Source organism: Adiantum capillus-veneris, chromosome 1, assembly GCF_014529385.1.
Source record: "Adiantum capillus-veneris isolate H3 chromosome 1, ASM1452938v2, whole genome shotgun sequence".
Lineage (NCBI taxonomy): Eukaryota > Viridiplantae > Streptophyta > Polypodiopsida > Polypodiales > Pteridaceae > Adiantum > Adiantum capillus-veneris.
In genome coordinates, this window is record NC_140931.1 from 8,256,288 (window position 1) to 8,272,284 (window position 15,997).

Below are 15,997 nucleotides of genomic sequence, written 5' to 3' on the forward strand. Positions count from 1 at the left end.
ATGACCAACAGATTCTGGTTGATTTCATTGAACCTCCTACCTTACCGCATGAAATAGAATGCATTCTTAACTATCATGATTTACGTACGCGTCATCATGTACGTCAACAAGTTAATCAAGTGGAAAGATCGACCTGAGGAAGGCGCCACTTGGGAAAACATTAGTGTTCTGAAGAAGAAATTTTCCACTTTTGTTTTCAAGGATGAAAACTCTTCTTTAAGGGGGGAGTAATGTCAGGACAAGGGCAAGGCCGGACTAGACAAGGGCAAGGTTGGGCTAAGCAGTGTAGAAAGGGAGTCCAACTAGGGCAAAGGGCTATGAGCCATGCTATATAGTGGGAGGTTTGGAGGTGGACTTCAAGGCACTAGTTCCCCTTGTCTCACACACTTGAAACCATCAAGATAGTCTCTAACAAGCCCACTTTGGCTTAATGCAACTTATCCCTTTTTTCCCCCTATCGAGGGTCTCTCAAAAGTCAGATCTTTGTGGATTTTTGGACTCTAGAAACTGGTTTTGGGTACCCTTAAATTTTGGATTTAGGAAACCTTAAAAATTTCAGCTTTAAAACCAAAACTTTTGATTACCAAATCTTAGTGAGCGAAGCTTGTTTAACTAGAGGTAAAGGAAAAGAGAGGGGAAAAAAAGAAGAAAAAGCCAGGCGGAAGGGGAGAGAGAGAGAGAGAGAGAGAGAGAGAGAGAGAGAGAAGAGGCAACACATGTTTACATGAAACACGTTTCTCTTAATTAGCTCATCAGTCTTGGAGAAAACCTTGGTGGAATCCTCTCTGAATCATGCCCTGGCATTGTTTAAGTAGAGATCAATGTACCCTTGTATGCATATCAATTTAACTCAAATGGATCAACAAGTTTGTACTCACATCCATACTTATCTACCATCAAAACTTGCACTTTGTGGCCATCTATATACGTGAATGCATAGAGATTCTTATGGGATATCAACTCTCTTCCATAGGGTTCTACACACTTGTCGAAGGTATATGGATCTTCCATTATGAACCTATACAAATCCTCATGATCGTAATCCTTTAGAACTTTCATGGCTTCATTGGTTTTGATGAATCTCACATTCGGTTTGTTGATCAGCGGATGCCTCTCCTCTACGTATTTCCTCAATCCCAATGTCAAATGCATTGTAGTGTTTCTTGTGTTTTTCATGTCTGTGAGTGGAGTAGAAAAACATGGTGGTGGATGATTTCTCATGGTTAAAGTTCTCTCGAAACTCTCAAGATAGTTTCTGACAATCCCACTTTGTCTTAATGCAACTTATCACTTTTTTCCCCTGGTGAGATCTCTCAAAAGTCAGGTCTTTGTGGATTTTTGGTCTCTAGAAACTGGTTTTGGGTACCCTAAAAGTTTTGATTTAGGAAACCTTTAAAAAATCAGCTTCAAAACCAAAACTTTTGATAACAAATCTTAGTCGGGAACGCTTGTTTTGACTAGAGGTAAAGGAAAAGAGAGGGGGGGGAAAAGGAGAAAAAGTGAGGTGGGAGGGGGGGGCAGAGGGGGGTGGGGGGGTCCTATTGCCTGCAAGCTTTCTTACTGGCTATACCTTACTCAATTTGGAGTTGTGTATCAAAAGTTAGAGCAATTTTGGTGAACTACACTTAAAACAGCACTGAAAACATTTTCAAGACCAAGACACAAGAACTTTGGCTTGTATCTTGGTCTCCAAAAGGTATTTTTAGCTCAAACTTGAGTTTTGAGATGTAATCAAGTATGTCTATAAGGTCATCAAGTCAGATACCCCACTATGAAGAGGTACATGGATCGCAATCCATGACCCTTGTCAAATTTTTACTTGAAATTTTGATTGTATGTAGACAAGTCATATACAAGCTCTGTACCAATTTTCATCAAATTATGAGGTTGGGGGACATGGATCGCGATCCATGTTCCACAAAATTTGGAATTTCTTTCTTGGAAGCTTGCTACTCACTATGTCCACAAGCTAAATCTCAAATCTTTGTGGATTTGGACTTGGTTTTATAGGTCAAATGGCCAACACTAGGTCTGCACTGTTGTTTTCTGTATGTCACGTATTTTGCTTCATTTTGACCCAATTTGTTGATTTTTTTTCCAAAATTGGACTTGGGGATATGTTTTCTTGTCTATGGACTATTGATCTAGAAAATTTTAGGTCAAGTTGTCACTATGGGGTCATGGATTGCGATCCATGATTAGAGCCCAAATTGACTTTTCTTGGTACCATCAAAATCAACATGACTAGTAGGTCCTATGGTATCATAAATCTTTGAAAATGGACCTCTCGATTGAAGATTAGGTCAGTTTTTGCCCTTTGTCAAAATGCTTGACAATTTTGGGCTTTTAAATTAGTTTTTGATATCCAAATTCATTTTTGAAAAGACCACTAGACTTCATGTGATGTGCTCTAGCTAGGATACAAATTTAGTCTCAGTCTGTGAGATAGGGAGACATGGATCGCTATCCATGTACCCTTGTGTCAGATGGTAATCAAACTTGACACACAACTTTCCCTTGGTCCATTGATCCTTGCTATATGGTTTTTTAATAACTTTGACTTCATTAGGTCAAGCAAAAGTCAATCCATAGATTCATTTTAGGGTGGTTACCTTGAATTGTTTTTGCTCTTTTGACCCACTTTTTGAACTTTTTTGACAATGCTTCTTTGGGAAGTTTTGTTCACAATGGTCTTTGATACATGCTGGTATAGTTTTTGTTCAAAAATTCTTTAGGGGGTCATGGATTGCGATCCATGTTCCATCAGATCTGAACACCAAATTTGGACTGCTGATTAGTGGTAGTATCAGTAGTCTACTCCACCACTTTTTTTAAATTTGGACAACTTTTTCTCTATCAAAAGCAAGTTTTTCTGTTTGCCCTGCGGTTTTTGACTAGTTTTTGTGTTTGGTTGTTATTTTGATCCATTTGTTTAATTTTTTGCTATGGTGCCTTTTTGGAAAGTATTTCCAAATGGTATCAGCTACCTACTGGTCAAATATCAGCTCAAAATGATGAAGGGGGACATGGATCTCCATCCATGTTCCACCACATTTGAACATGAAATTTGGTCAGCAATATGTCTGCACTCTGTGGATATCAAATTTTCACTTCTCTTTTGATTTGGATCCCAAAAAGTTGAAAAACCCCAAATTTTATGTCTGCAATATTTGTTTTGCTGTTTTTTCCATAGAAGCCAATTCTGATGTGATTTTTGAGTTTTTCTTTCAAGAAAACTTGATCAGAGCAATGTCCCACTAATGCATAGGTCTCATTGATCACTTCTTTGCAAAAATGGTCTTTGAGGGTCAAGGATCGCGACCCATGTTCCTCCAGTGAACCTGCTCAAACTTTCTAGATCACTTCTAGAGTATGTCAATGCCCTTGATCCACAATTTTTTTAATTTGGATCACTTTTGAGGTCTCTACCATCAAAGTTTTAGAATTTGAAAGTTATGGTCAATTCAGCCAAAATATGGTTTTCAACCTTTTTTCCTCTGATCTTTCAGTCTAGATTTGATGGTGGTAGTTTCTACTTACGCTACTCCTAAGTACTAAAATGAAACATGAAATAAAAATTGACAAACGATACAAAATAAAGTCAAAACAAAAAATGGTACAGCACTCTGAAAGTAATGAAGAAATCGAAGAATTAAATGCTTTTGGCTATTTCACTCACAAACCTCTTTACCTCTCGAGAATAGTCCTAGCAAGTCCTCGACTTCTAGACTCTACCAAGCACTAAACCCTCTGTCTAACTGCTTCACTGCTAAAGTGTAAACGGAATGGAATACAAATCTTTGAAACAGAACGCTCTACATATGCACTAGGTCAGTCACCATCTTAGGATAATTCCCCGATAGCAACACCAATATTAGCAGGTCATCACCGACGGACGTATGTAACATAGTTATCTTGCACTAACATAATGTCAATACTCATGGATGTGACTCGAATGGGGCATGGAGACTCTTTGAGGTTGTCAATCTCAAGAAGTGAAGCTAACAAGCAAACACACCAACTCAACAAGCAAATCACCACTCAATGATCACCAAAATTTGCATATGTCCTTTCTCACCGCTCTAGGTCATCACGCCATTTTGGCACTCGAACGGACTCGAAATGCAACAAAACTTTAGAAGGAGGTTTAGAACACCTCAGGACACTATCCTACCAAGTATGGTCGCAATCCAAAAAGGTACCAAAATCACAATCCATCATGAAAAAGATCCTGAAAATTGCAACAGAACATACCAAAAATGTCACCCTATGGTATTAAATTACTCTTCTATGGTCAAAACATCAAAAAACATTGATTTAAGCACTCAAACTTTAAGATTAGGCTCAATAACACGTAGTCACAAACCTCAACAAAACTAACAATGCATACACTTAATTAAAAGAGCAAAGAGAGAGGAACACAATGCAAGTTTTGGAATTGAAAACGGATCACTAATCATTAGAAAATTTGATTACAAGTTGGAGCAGCTTAGTAGCTTGAGCATACGTTTGTAATGCTCCCTCTTTTTCAAAAGATAAGCCTCCTTTCACATTAAGGTTATTGACCTTTATACCTAGGGCTTTCTAAATAGCCAGTGGCCGACTCACACAGACCTTCACAATCATCATAAAAGAATTACATCTCAAGGAATTGACCTGCTACTCTGGAATCAAGATTTACACGGAATATCACTACAATAGCTCGAAAAAAAAAACCTGGTACAAATGTGGTGTCCAGCTACATGTCCGACCTGGTGGGCACCCGTTTAAACAATCCACTAACTCTGTGTGTGTGTGTGTGTGTGTGTGTGTGTGTGTGTGTGTGTGTGGGGGGGGGGGGGGGGGGGGGGGAGGGGTGTGCAAGTTGGGAGAAAGGAATAGTAAGAGGTATCATGGGTTTCTTTGGTTTCTCTCTCCCCCTTATTTTTGCATACATACAAAGTGCACATTGTGGCCAAGCAAGCTCTTTCTCACTCCCTCTCTCACGGGAGCTTAAGAGATAGTCTCCATGCTCAAGAACCTTGGCTATGATGCAAATGTAAGTTATCCTAAGAGCTTGTTGGAGTAAGCGTATACAGGGTACAATTCTATTGCTTGAAAAATACTTCTTTTCACCATCATCTACCTCTTTTCTTGTAGATCCTTTCTCCCCATTGGGGGGTTTAGGGTTTGGGAAGGAGGATTACACCATAGAATCTTGAAGTACCGCATCTTCTTGATTCAAGAAACACTCCACAAGAGCATAAGTATGTATTGTAACCAAGCTCTCTTTTGAGACAATTACAATGCAAGTCCTTTTGGAGGGGGGACCGGCTCCAAGAAAATCCAATCCTCATCAATTTACAGCTCTTAATTTTGTAATTCTCTTGAAGTTTATGTGCATGGTTAAATGTTTTGATGGGTGTGAGTGCAATGAAATTATCTTGGCACAACCTCCATGTTTAAGAGAAAAGATTGCAAATAAGAACGCTAGTAATTGATAAAGTGGTAAGAAACATAGAAGCGAGTCAAAACAAATGTTGTCAATTGATTGGTGATACAAATTTAGATTTCTGATTACTCTTTTACAATTCTGTTGCATATGCCCACTTTGGTATGCCCTTTGAATTGCAACCCAAGGATCAGAAAGCTCCTCAAAGTTGCGCTGTCATCCAGTTCTTTTGTGCTCCTAACGCTCCTTCAGATCTCCCTTATTACTCACATGCTACTCCAAAGAGAAAACCTGGAAAAAAGAACTCACAACAACTCAATGGGCTTCTACCGGTTTCCACAGTGCAAAACATTCCCTCAAAAATTCACCCATACACATTGGCTCTCTGTAGTCAGCTCCACAAAAGCCTAGGCCAAAAAGCCCTAAAAAATGATTAAAAAATGGCCTTTATAGGGAGGCCGTGTTCATTTTTGGAAACTTCACTTTCATTGGTCCATCTAGCATTTCAATTTTGGAAACTTTGGACCCGTTTGCATGCTCTAGCTCGATCTACTCTCTTCTTAGCTTGGCTTGAGAGGGGGCTGTACTAGCGATGTCTCTAGTGTCCCTCTTGCATTTTTAGTTTTTTTATTTATTTTTTATTTAATTTTATCTTCTCTCCCTCCATACTCTTTTTTCACCTTTGTAGAGATAGACCCCCCACAGCGTCACGTAGTGACACATGACTATGTTACAGACCTAAAAAGTATTGTTGAAGAGTGCCTCAGACATGTGCAGCTACATCCGCTACGTTGAAAGAGTTGAAATCATCTCTACAGCAAAACAAGGAAACTTTGTTGAGAGCAAAGGGTTCCAATGCCGTTGCGAAGTGGATAAAAGATGACATAGAGTACTATGAGCTGCAGCTTGCAAAACTAAAGCAAGAAAACTCTTGCAATGATGAGGACATCAAAGAGGTGGAGGCTGATTTGGGAGCCAATCAACGCATGCTTCATCGAATTGGAAACAATGAGGACATGAAGAAGGTTGAGAAAGAATTTGATCTCCAACAAGTAATTCTTGACATCCATGCCTTGAGAAAGTGGTTTTGGTATTTTTGGCAGCTTTCTAATAACTTATATTGGTAGTTCTAATACATTTGGTGGTTTATGGAAGTTTCTGGTACTTTAGTTAATTTTTTCAATATTGGTAGATTTTGGCAAGTCTAGCAGTTTTGAAATCTTTTGGTAGTTTGTTGTATTTGTGAAATCTCCTGGTATTTTTTGGTATTTGTAAATCTTGCTTTGGTAGTTTTGTCAGTGTCTGGTCCTCTTGTTTTTGTATGGTAGTTGCATGTTTTATGTAGATTGGTAGCTTCAGGTAGAATTTTTGAATTTTGTCTATGCTATTTTGGTAGTTTCTATTCATACTAATATCTTTTGGGTCTTTCTGGCTCTACTTTCTTGTTTTGGTATCTTCTATCATGTTGTTATTAGACGTTTGGTAGTCTAGTAATTTTGTTGTTTTGAGAGTTTTGGTAGTTTTAAATGTGTTGTTAGTACCACTAAACCCTTATTGTATGCTTTTGGTAGTTTTTGGTTATGCTTTGGTAGTTTATGGCACAGATCTACCAAGGTTGTTTTGGTAGTTTGGTTATGTTTGAATTGTTTATTTTTTCCTTGAGTGTGCTTTTGGTACTAGCTGAAAGCTTTTGGTACTAATTGGTAACTCATGGTTCTGAATTGGTTTGTCTTCTAGTTTTTTGGTACTATTTGGTAGATGTTCCTTGAGGACTGCTTGTTAGATTTTGGTACTAACTAAAAGCTTTTGGTAGAATTTTGTTTCTCCCTTTGGTGGTTTATGGTTGCTTTCTATCAATGGTGTTTTGGTGGTATTAGTAGTTTTAGGTAGTTATGGTAGATTTTGACAACGTTGTTTGGTGGTTGTTAGGGTTTCGTTTTCCCTACTTATGTTTCAACTACTAATTGGTAGCTCATGGTTCTGATTTGGTAGTGTCTTCTGTCATTGATGACTTGGTAGTTTTGGTAGTTTTTGGTACTACTTGTTAGTATGATGCCTTGAGGACTACTTTTGTGACTAACCGGTACCTTTTGGTACTAATCTGGTATCTTTGGGTACTAATCTGGTTCCCCCTTTGGTGATGTTTGGCAAAAGGCTGAGCATGATATGCTGGAGGCAACATGGAAGGAAGCACAAGGCCACACCCTCTTTGTGAAGTGATTGCTGATGTTAGGCTTGGGAAGAGATTCATGTTATATCTTAGGCCTTAGGTTGTTGATTCGGTGGGTATGATCCACGTGTTTGACGTGTGTGTTGCATGTGGTGAGTTGTTGGAGTCCGCAAGGGGTTGTTGAAACATTTATGTTCGAGTGCCAACATCAGTATGACCCCCTTTGCTTCAGTGCTTTGCTACAAAGGAGGGATCATTGTGCCAAACTTGGTTGTACTATGGTGGTCCCCAAGGTGGCACATTCCTGGGTCAGTGGGCATCATCTTGTGAAGAGTAAGTCTGTGCGTGTTCTACAAATCACATGCTTACTTGCACTGAATGTGAGACTGTTTGTAAGTACAAGTTGTATTTTGTTATTTTTGCAGAGGAGGAGGATGTTGCAGCAGTTGGGCCCAGTGGAAGAAATGGAGAGGCGGTCAAGGATGGACAGGGTGCCACAAAGTCTACTGCAAGTCGTATATGGGAGGAGGATGAGATTACTAAAGAGATAGGGGATGTTCTCCATGATTTAAAGTATGGTAGTGTGGAAGGGAAAGAGATTAAGAAGGGACAACACGGTGATACCATATGGGACAGTGAAGGTAAAAGTGACTACGAGGACAATGATGTTAGGGAGAACAAAGACAATGTCGGAGGTAAAGTCCCTCAAGATGTTGACACAATGTCTGAAGATCATATTACTAGCAAGGATGAGAATAGTCAAGGGGAAGGTGTTGCGGCCGACAAGAAGGGAGTGGAAGAACCTAAAGGGGCAAGGGAAGAGACCAAGCACGGGGTGGAAGAACCTAAAGGGGTAGGGAAAGAGACCAAGCATGGGGCCAAGGAGGATGAGGGGGAGGCGAAGAAGGGGTTGGAAGCCAAGAAGGGGGATCAGGGAGAGGACAAGATGGTGGTGGATGCCAAGGAGGGGAAAGGGGTGGATGATGCCAAGAAAGGGAAACGGGCACAGGCTAGGACAGGGGAACGGGAAGAAAGGAGAAAGGCAGGAAAAGCAAAGAACAAGTACGGGGCCGAGAATGCCAAGGAGGAAGTGGCAACAGAGGATGCAAAATTGGACGGCATTGACGGGGGTGTGGATACAGCGGCTGGTGATGCTGTACAAAATTTGAAAGGTGATTCTTCTGATTCCACGACCCTGTCGGATCTTTTTCGTGTGCAAAGAAAGAAGCGCAACCGTGCCTATGACCAATTGACTCGTGCATGCAAATTGTAGCCCTTCTGATATGAAAATGTATTTTGCACAATGTGCTTTTCATTTCACCGATTCAACTTTCGGCCTCTGTCTTTCATCTCTTGTTCTCTCTATAATATTGTGGTGTGTTCAGCTTGTAAGTGTGCTCCAATGTTACTATTCATTTCCAAACTAAGTATTGCACAATACAGTACTAAATTAGTAGTATTGAGTACCAAATTTGGTAGTTTTTGGTGTCATACCAATTTTCTTTTTATGATATGATGATTCTGCTATCTATTTGCACTGTCTATTTTCATCCACTCATATGGAATATTGATATTGTAGTAAAATCTTGGTGGCTAGATGAGCCATCAATAAACACAATGCTTGCGCATGATGTGGCTACTAAACCCGGGTTGTTGATTGTGCTTGATCTTAATGGGGTGTCATTGGCAAGTTGTACTGAACTTCCAGAAGGCCTTTCGGTTTTGGATAACCACGGATCATCATATTCAATAGCTTGCTAATTTGTCTTGTAAGGTCAGATGCTGAGGAGTTCATAATAACTCTTAAAAAGAAAGCCAAGATAATTTTGTGGTCGTGCTGTAGAAGGAAAAAGGTGTTAGATTTGTTGAACACTTGCTTCCCCCAACATGTGAGGCAGAAGTACTTTGCAAGTAACTCATGTAAGTCTTGAGTGTTTCAAAGGTTAAGTTACACATACATCTAACCTCCTCTTTGGCATGGCAGATATACTCTGCCAAGAAGACTATGAGACGTGGCGGTAGAGTATGGCGGAGGTGCCTCGTGTGCCCAAAGTAGTGGGTGACAAGCCTGTTTTCCAAAAGAATATATAGACAGTGTGGGCAAGGCACCAAGATTTTGATGCTAGCAACACAATTTCGGTAATTGAATGTCGATACAAGTCACTAAAAAATAACTATGAGAATTGTCTTGCAATTTGATCATACTACCATGTTGTGGTAGGAAAAGAACACCCTTTTCACTTGACGGGCCTCATTTTTCCGTGGTTGTTTGAATGGATTCGGTACCCAAAAGCATACACTCGCAAGAACCCTATCTTTGACATAGAAGATGATATTTCCGCGTATGTTGTTGATTACTTCTTACAGATGGAGGGTTACTCTTCCAGATTTGATCCCCCTGACCTAGGAGATTCTTGAACTGTTTTACTTGGTGAAATTTTGTATCATGTCGCATATTATATAATGGAAAACCAGTTTTTTGGTACACTGTCTTGGGATCTTGATCTCTAGTGTCTTTTCTTGTGTTGTCTAGTAGTTTGTAGTCTAAAAGCATATTTTTTGAAATCCCTAACATTGGTGTTATTACAGTGGTGAAATTTTTAAAAATTTGATGCTAGAACCGTACCAAATTTGGTGCTAGAACAGAGTCAAATTTGGTGCCATCCAGTACCAAATTTTCTTGAGAATTTGGCATTGTTCACTTCATGATGCTGGTAGTGAGCCATGTTGTCTATCAGATTTTGGAGACCCTATTGTGCATCACTTGTATTTGAAACCCTAAAGTTGCAAATATATAGTTGCAACTTGATCCATTGTCTTGCACCAAATTCTCATAGTGTTGTACATGAACTTATGCAAAGAATTCTACAGTACCAAATTTTGGTATTGCTTGTCATCATTTTGGTACTGATTAGCTCCCTTTTGGTGCTACTTAGTATTATTTTGGTATTGGTTAGGGGCAAGTTAGTACAGAGCTTGACACTTAATGTACAACAATCTCAAATATTGAATAGAGGAAGTAAAGAATAACAAGTAAAACAGTAAATCATGAGGAGAAAAAGATGTATTCTGTCTAGGAGAAAAAGCATTCACTCGCCCACTTACGGGTTTTGGAATTGTGTTTCAAGTAACATGGATGCACCATCGCTCTCATCATCATAATATGGCATGCTATTGTATATGTTCTTATATATTTTAGTAGATAACTTGAATTGATTAAGGACTCCTGCAATAGGCTCCATTGGGAAACGTATGGCCCTTACAAGATGTGAGTAGATCATGACTGGAGATGTTTGATCCAATAGGCTATATGTATCAACTTTTCCTTCCACTTGGCCATAGTAGAAGCCTTCAACCTTCCCCCCTCTAACGATCTTGTTATGCCACTTATCCTTCTGTGCTCTCACTGTCTGGTACACCACTTTCGTGCATTTGATAAGGTAGAAGTCCTCTTTAGCCTCGGCTGCTTTCATTGTAAAGGTATCCCTAATGAAAAGCATTCCACATAACATTTTAGGGCATCCTTCATACAATGGCAAGATAGAAACTTGGCTCATCGGCATAGAATTTAAATATCCATCATCCTCTTTGTTGTCCCTTCCTATATTTAGAGACTCTGGTAGTGGTTTGATGGAAACATATTTCCATTCTTCTATATGCATTCTATTTTTGCATCTTTTCCATAGCCCACACATACATGGGTCACAAAAGCATGAAAGTGTTCGAAAGCGTACGACAAATTGGTTGTCCTTTGAATTTCCATCAGCACAATGAAATAGAGCCCACGATGTGCTCGCAGTCCCACAAGAGATCACGTTGCATTTATCATCCGTGCCAATAAGCCAAAAGACTCTCTATGTATTAGACTTGTGAGACTGTTCTCTTGGTTAAAAAGTTGCATTCAAAAAGTTGACCACATCGGCTACACACTTCATAGGCCAGCCATCTGGTTTCAATTGCTCATGCGTCAAGGTTCTCTTGATGACTACCCTTGCCCCATCATGCTCTCCTTTTCCATGGTCGGATGCTGAGAAGTTATGCATCATATGCAAGCATGTCATCTGATAGTACCTCACCACAAAATAGCAAGGTCTACGAGCTTTGAATTGTGAAGCAACACCATCTGACCACACCCAATGGTGCTTCAAACAATGTCCATGGTGTTTCAGCTACCTATCATGAAACATGAAACAATGTTGTACAAACAATGTATCATGCTGACTATCATCTGATATGTAAAAGTGTAGCGTCTTTTGAACACCACCTTCTGCATTTCTTACATAAGTGATGTGCACAAGTATTGTGACTTAAGTACACCACCAATGTATTGACTGAATCTCAGTCTAAATTTTAAAAGAATAATTCTCTGCAAAGTTAATAACTGATGCAACGACATTGCTAGGAAACTTGAGAAAACAATCCTTGAATTGTTGGGCTTGCCAACGAAAGACAAAGTTGTGCTTGAAAAAGCTTGTGAGGTTGGATAAAAATAGACTAAGACAAGCTGCATTTTTCATTCATTGCACAATTAAGTCCTTTCTCTTCTTTTCACTCCCACCTACATCAACCTGTCATATTCCAACATCCATGAAAACCTTCACAGACACCTCCCTGCTATCCTTTGCTATCTCACTGAGACAAAATGTCAACGTCCGTACACCACATTGGGAGTAGTGCCCCATCAAGAATTTCTTGACATGGTATTCACTATTTTTCGGACACATGATGGAATCCCGCATACTAGTGATGTGTTGACATACTTCTTCGTTTGCAAAATACTCTCTTGTATCATCACTTCTACAACATATGGAGCAAGTACAAAGGTGACCTTTCTCGTTATTCCTAAACCTGTTTTGCCGCATCTAATTAGAAACCTCTTTGAAATAGAGCATCTGCACATGGGATACACAACAGCAAGCATTAGCTCAAATTTGAACTCACAAAGAGACCCTTTAAAGAGTTTGACTTTACCTCTCTCTACAAAAATTAAATTTTTGCAAACAAACTCTAAAGTTGGCGGAAGTTTGACAGTTAGAATGTCCTCCTCAAGCTCTATCTACTGATATATAACACGCCATGAGATTCTTCATATTTTAGAAGATTCTTTTTTTTATTCACCTATGATGTAACAACTCTATCGAAATCTAAGTCAATCAAAAAAAAAATCTTCTAAAATATGAGGAATCTCACGGCGTGCTATATATCAGTATATGGGCTTGAAGAGGATGCTGTCAAACCTCCATCGACTTTGGAGTTTGTTTGCAAAAATTTATCTATGCGCCCGTTTGGTAGAGAGAGGTAAAGTTAAATCCCTAAAGGACCCCTTTGTGAGTCCAAATTTCACGCAATGCATATCTCTCTTTCAACTTCCAAACAAAGTATGGTTTTAATGCATCAAAGCATTTAAGAGACCCGATTGTTGTAGGGTGATCCATCTTGAATCTTTGGTATAGCTCAACCTATGGCACAAAAACAAAAAAGTTTAGAAAATTCCAACTTCATGCAGATGGTAAAATGCCAAAACTGGTTGTAGACACCAAATATGGTACTATAGAGTACAAAATTGTCCTTTCGGGTAACCAAAATGATTCATTTATGCCTTCTTTGGTACAATACAGAACCAATACACATCAATACACAACGCTAGCAACATTTTCTTATCCTTGTCATAGAGTAGTAAGAGACGGAAGAGAAGAGAGAGGAGAATGAGACATTGAGAAATTGTCATTTATCAAACTATTATCCGAATTTGACAAATAGTGACACATTGAATAACACAAAAAGACTTCTATTTTATCTTCACAAGAGATCTTCATAAGGTCAGTTGTAGAAATAAGTGATAAGGAAGGCATATCATTTTCCCTCAACTATATAGCACATGTATTGTATTGGAAATAGCCTAAGAACTTTGAGAATAGCAAAATTAAGAGAACTAGAGTAAGCATTTTTATGAGACTACTTTGATAACATGAAGGGTGAACCTAATTACGGGTAGCACATAACCATTATACTTAATTAACTTGGCATGAACAATACTTTTGCAAGAGAGTGAATTAGAGAACATGACAACAACTAAGGACCAGATTTATGTGGAGCCAGTCTCCCCTCCAATAGGCTTTTGTATTATAGATTCTCCCATAAAGAGACACTTGGTACAATGCAATCTTTGTGTTCCTTGTGACCTAGGTGATGCAATGAATATGAAAAGCTTCATGGATCAAGAGCATAACATAAACTTTGTAAAAGCATTAACCATCCTCGGACTCACTCCTAAGGCCTCAAACACCTCCGAGGGTTGAGAGAGCTAGCAGGGAATGAGAGTAGGGAAGAGAAAGACGAAGTAACATACGAGAAAGAGATAGTTCCTCACTTATCATCACTCTTCTTGCATAGCATAGAATAATAGCATAATGATGATGATGAAGAAGATGGCAAGCTTAAGCATTGAAGCATGGCTCTTGATTGGATTTGCATTCCATACCCAAAAATATTGGTGTAGGCTCTCAACTTCTCAACAAGCTTGGAGAAGGAGATGGATCTCATGCACTTTGCCAAGCAAGGAATGAGCTTGTGTCAGTGTGTCTGAAAGACAGTATACCCCCCAAGCACACCCCCAACTTGCTTTGGTCCACCCCCCCTTGTAGGTCATGCTAAAAGTTGGTTGGACCCCTACAAGCCTAGCCAATCACATGCATAGTGTATATCAAGCAGCCATTCTAGCCTTGGGACAAGTGTCCCCCTTTCCCCTTTGAGAGAGAGGACTTGATAAATGCATAATCAATTAATTAAATTAGCTAAAAGATTATTGGACCCCTTTAAAGGCCAACCAATAGGCTTTAGGCACCTTATGAGGGTAACATGGAGAAGAACTTCACATGTGTCCTTGTTGCTTCTTTAGACTAGGCTTGCCTTGTGTGAGGGTGTGTGTGTTCTCTCTTTTGCCCCTACAATTAGGGCTCTCCCCCCCCCCCCCCCCATGAGTAGGGATTGTGGTTGACTTTGGAAACACCTTAAGCCCCTCAAGCACCTTAGTCAGCAAGCACGACAAGCACCTTAGTCAGCAAGCACGACAAGCACCTCAAGAACCTTAGTCAGCAAGGACGACAAGCACCTCAAGCACCTTAGTCAGCAAGCACAAGAAGCACCTCAAGCACAGCCCTACCTTGCCTAAGGTCTAAGGACTTTTAACACTAACCTTTGGAGGTCTTTAATGAAGCTAAACCTTAAGGTCTTTAAGCTCCATTCTAGCCTTGCTCTTTGACAGACCATTCTAGCCTTGCTCTTTCACAGACCATCTCTCATTTGGACCCTTTGACTTTGGCCTTGTGTTGAGATAGATCCATAAGCATATCTCTATATTCTAACCCTTGTTCCCGTTTATTCTTCCACATTAAACGATCAATTAAGTATGAGAAAATCATTGGGTTGGTTAGATATTAGATTTATAGCATTACCTCTCTCTTGAAATCATAGTCGTCCTCGACTATGAGGTAAAAGAGATAAATCCTTAGTCATTAGTCAATGTTTCTTAGCAGGTAGAGGATCCATTTTTACCATACGACATGATTCCAAGATGTATGACTAATCCATTTGGGGCTTGGGAGACTTAGCTGCTGCAAGCATGTCTTCTCTTGAGTCCATTTCATTCTCCCAAAGTAGAGTGACAAATTCTACTTGGTGTTTGATAAACGTCGTCATCACAAACATGATTATAAGCATGAATACTACTTAAATTTGTGCACAAGAAAAATCAAATTCGTCTTATTAGACAAAAAATTGAGCATTTAAAAGAAGCATGTACATTTTCTTACTCTAATGTAGCCTTGTAAGCATTGACGAGGTTCATACTATCCTTAAGTTGTATTCCTTGCATCCATCTAGCATCTTCAAAAGGATAATTTTTGAACTTCATAAGATACTATCGGATAATCTTACCATGTCGTAGTAACTTGTCATCATGCCGAAGCATAGATTCGGGTTGTAGCACCTCTTCTTGTTCTTCGATTTCTGGTGGGTCTTCAATAATTTGTTCACTTGGTGTCTCTCCTTTGTAGGCCTTAAGTAGGCTCACATGAAAATCATTGTATATGAGCCAATGGTTGGGCAGCTTGAGTTGATAAGCCCACGTCATTTATTGGCTTCAAGATTTGAAAAGGATCATAGTATCCTTTTGCTAGTTTAGCATAATACTTTTCATGGCTTGTAGGATTTTTTCCCATCATTTGCCTTAATCGAGCCTTGGGGAACTTGAGTAAGACCCAATCATTTTCTTTGAATGTTAAGGCCCTTCTGTGCTTATTAGTAGCATCTTTTTGCCTTTGTGGAGATATGGATAGAGCCTCCTTAATCTTTTGAAAAGATTCTTATAGGTCACGGCTATACTCATCGGCATCAAA

The 15,997-nt window shown here is 39.4% G+C and overlaps 1 protein-coding gene across 1 annotated transcript in view; it reads right to left on the bottom strand.

Annotated features, from left to right (window-relative positions):
* Positions 1-12,139: 12,139 nt before the first annotated feature.
* The window catches only part of LOC147464274 (uncharacterized), a 42,964-nt gene continuing 39,106 nt past the window's right edge, over positions 12,140-15,997 (bottom strand). Inside the window, exons 4-5 of the mRNA XM_086513819.1 lie at positions 13,014-13,060; positions 12,140-12,493 (exon numbers count right to left, since the gene is read on the bottom strand). Of these exons, the coding sequence (XP_086369945.1) occupies positions 12,283-12,493; positions 13,014-13,060 (258 nt within the window). The 3' untranslated portion in view covers positions 12,140-12,282. The remainder of the gene's footprint in view (positions 12,494-13,013; positions 13,061-15,997) is intronic.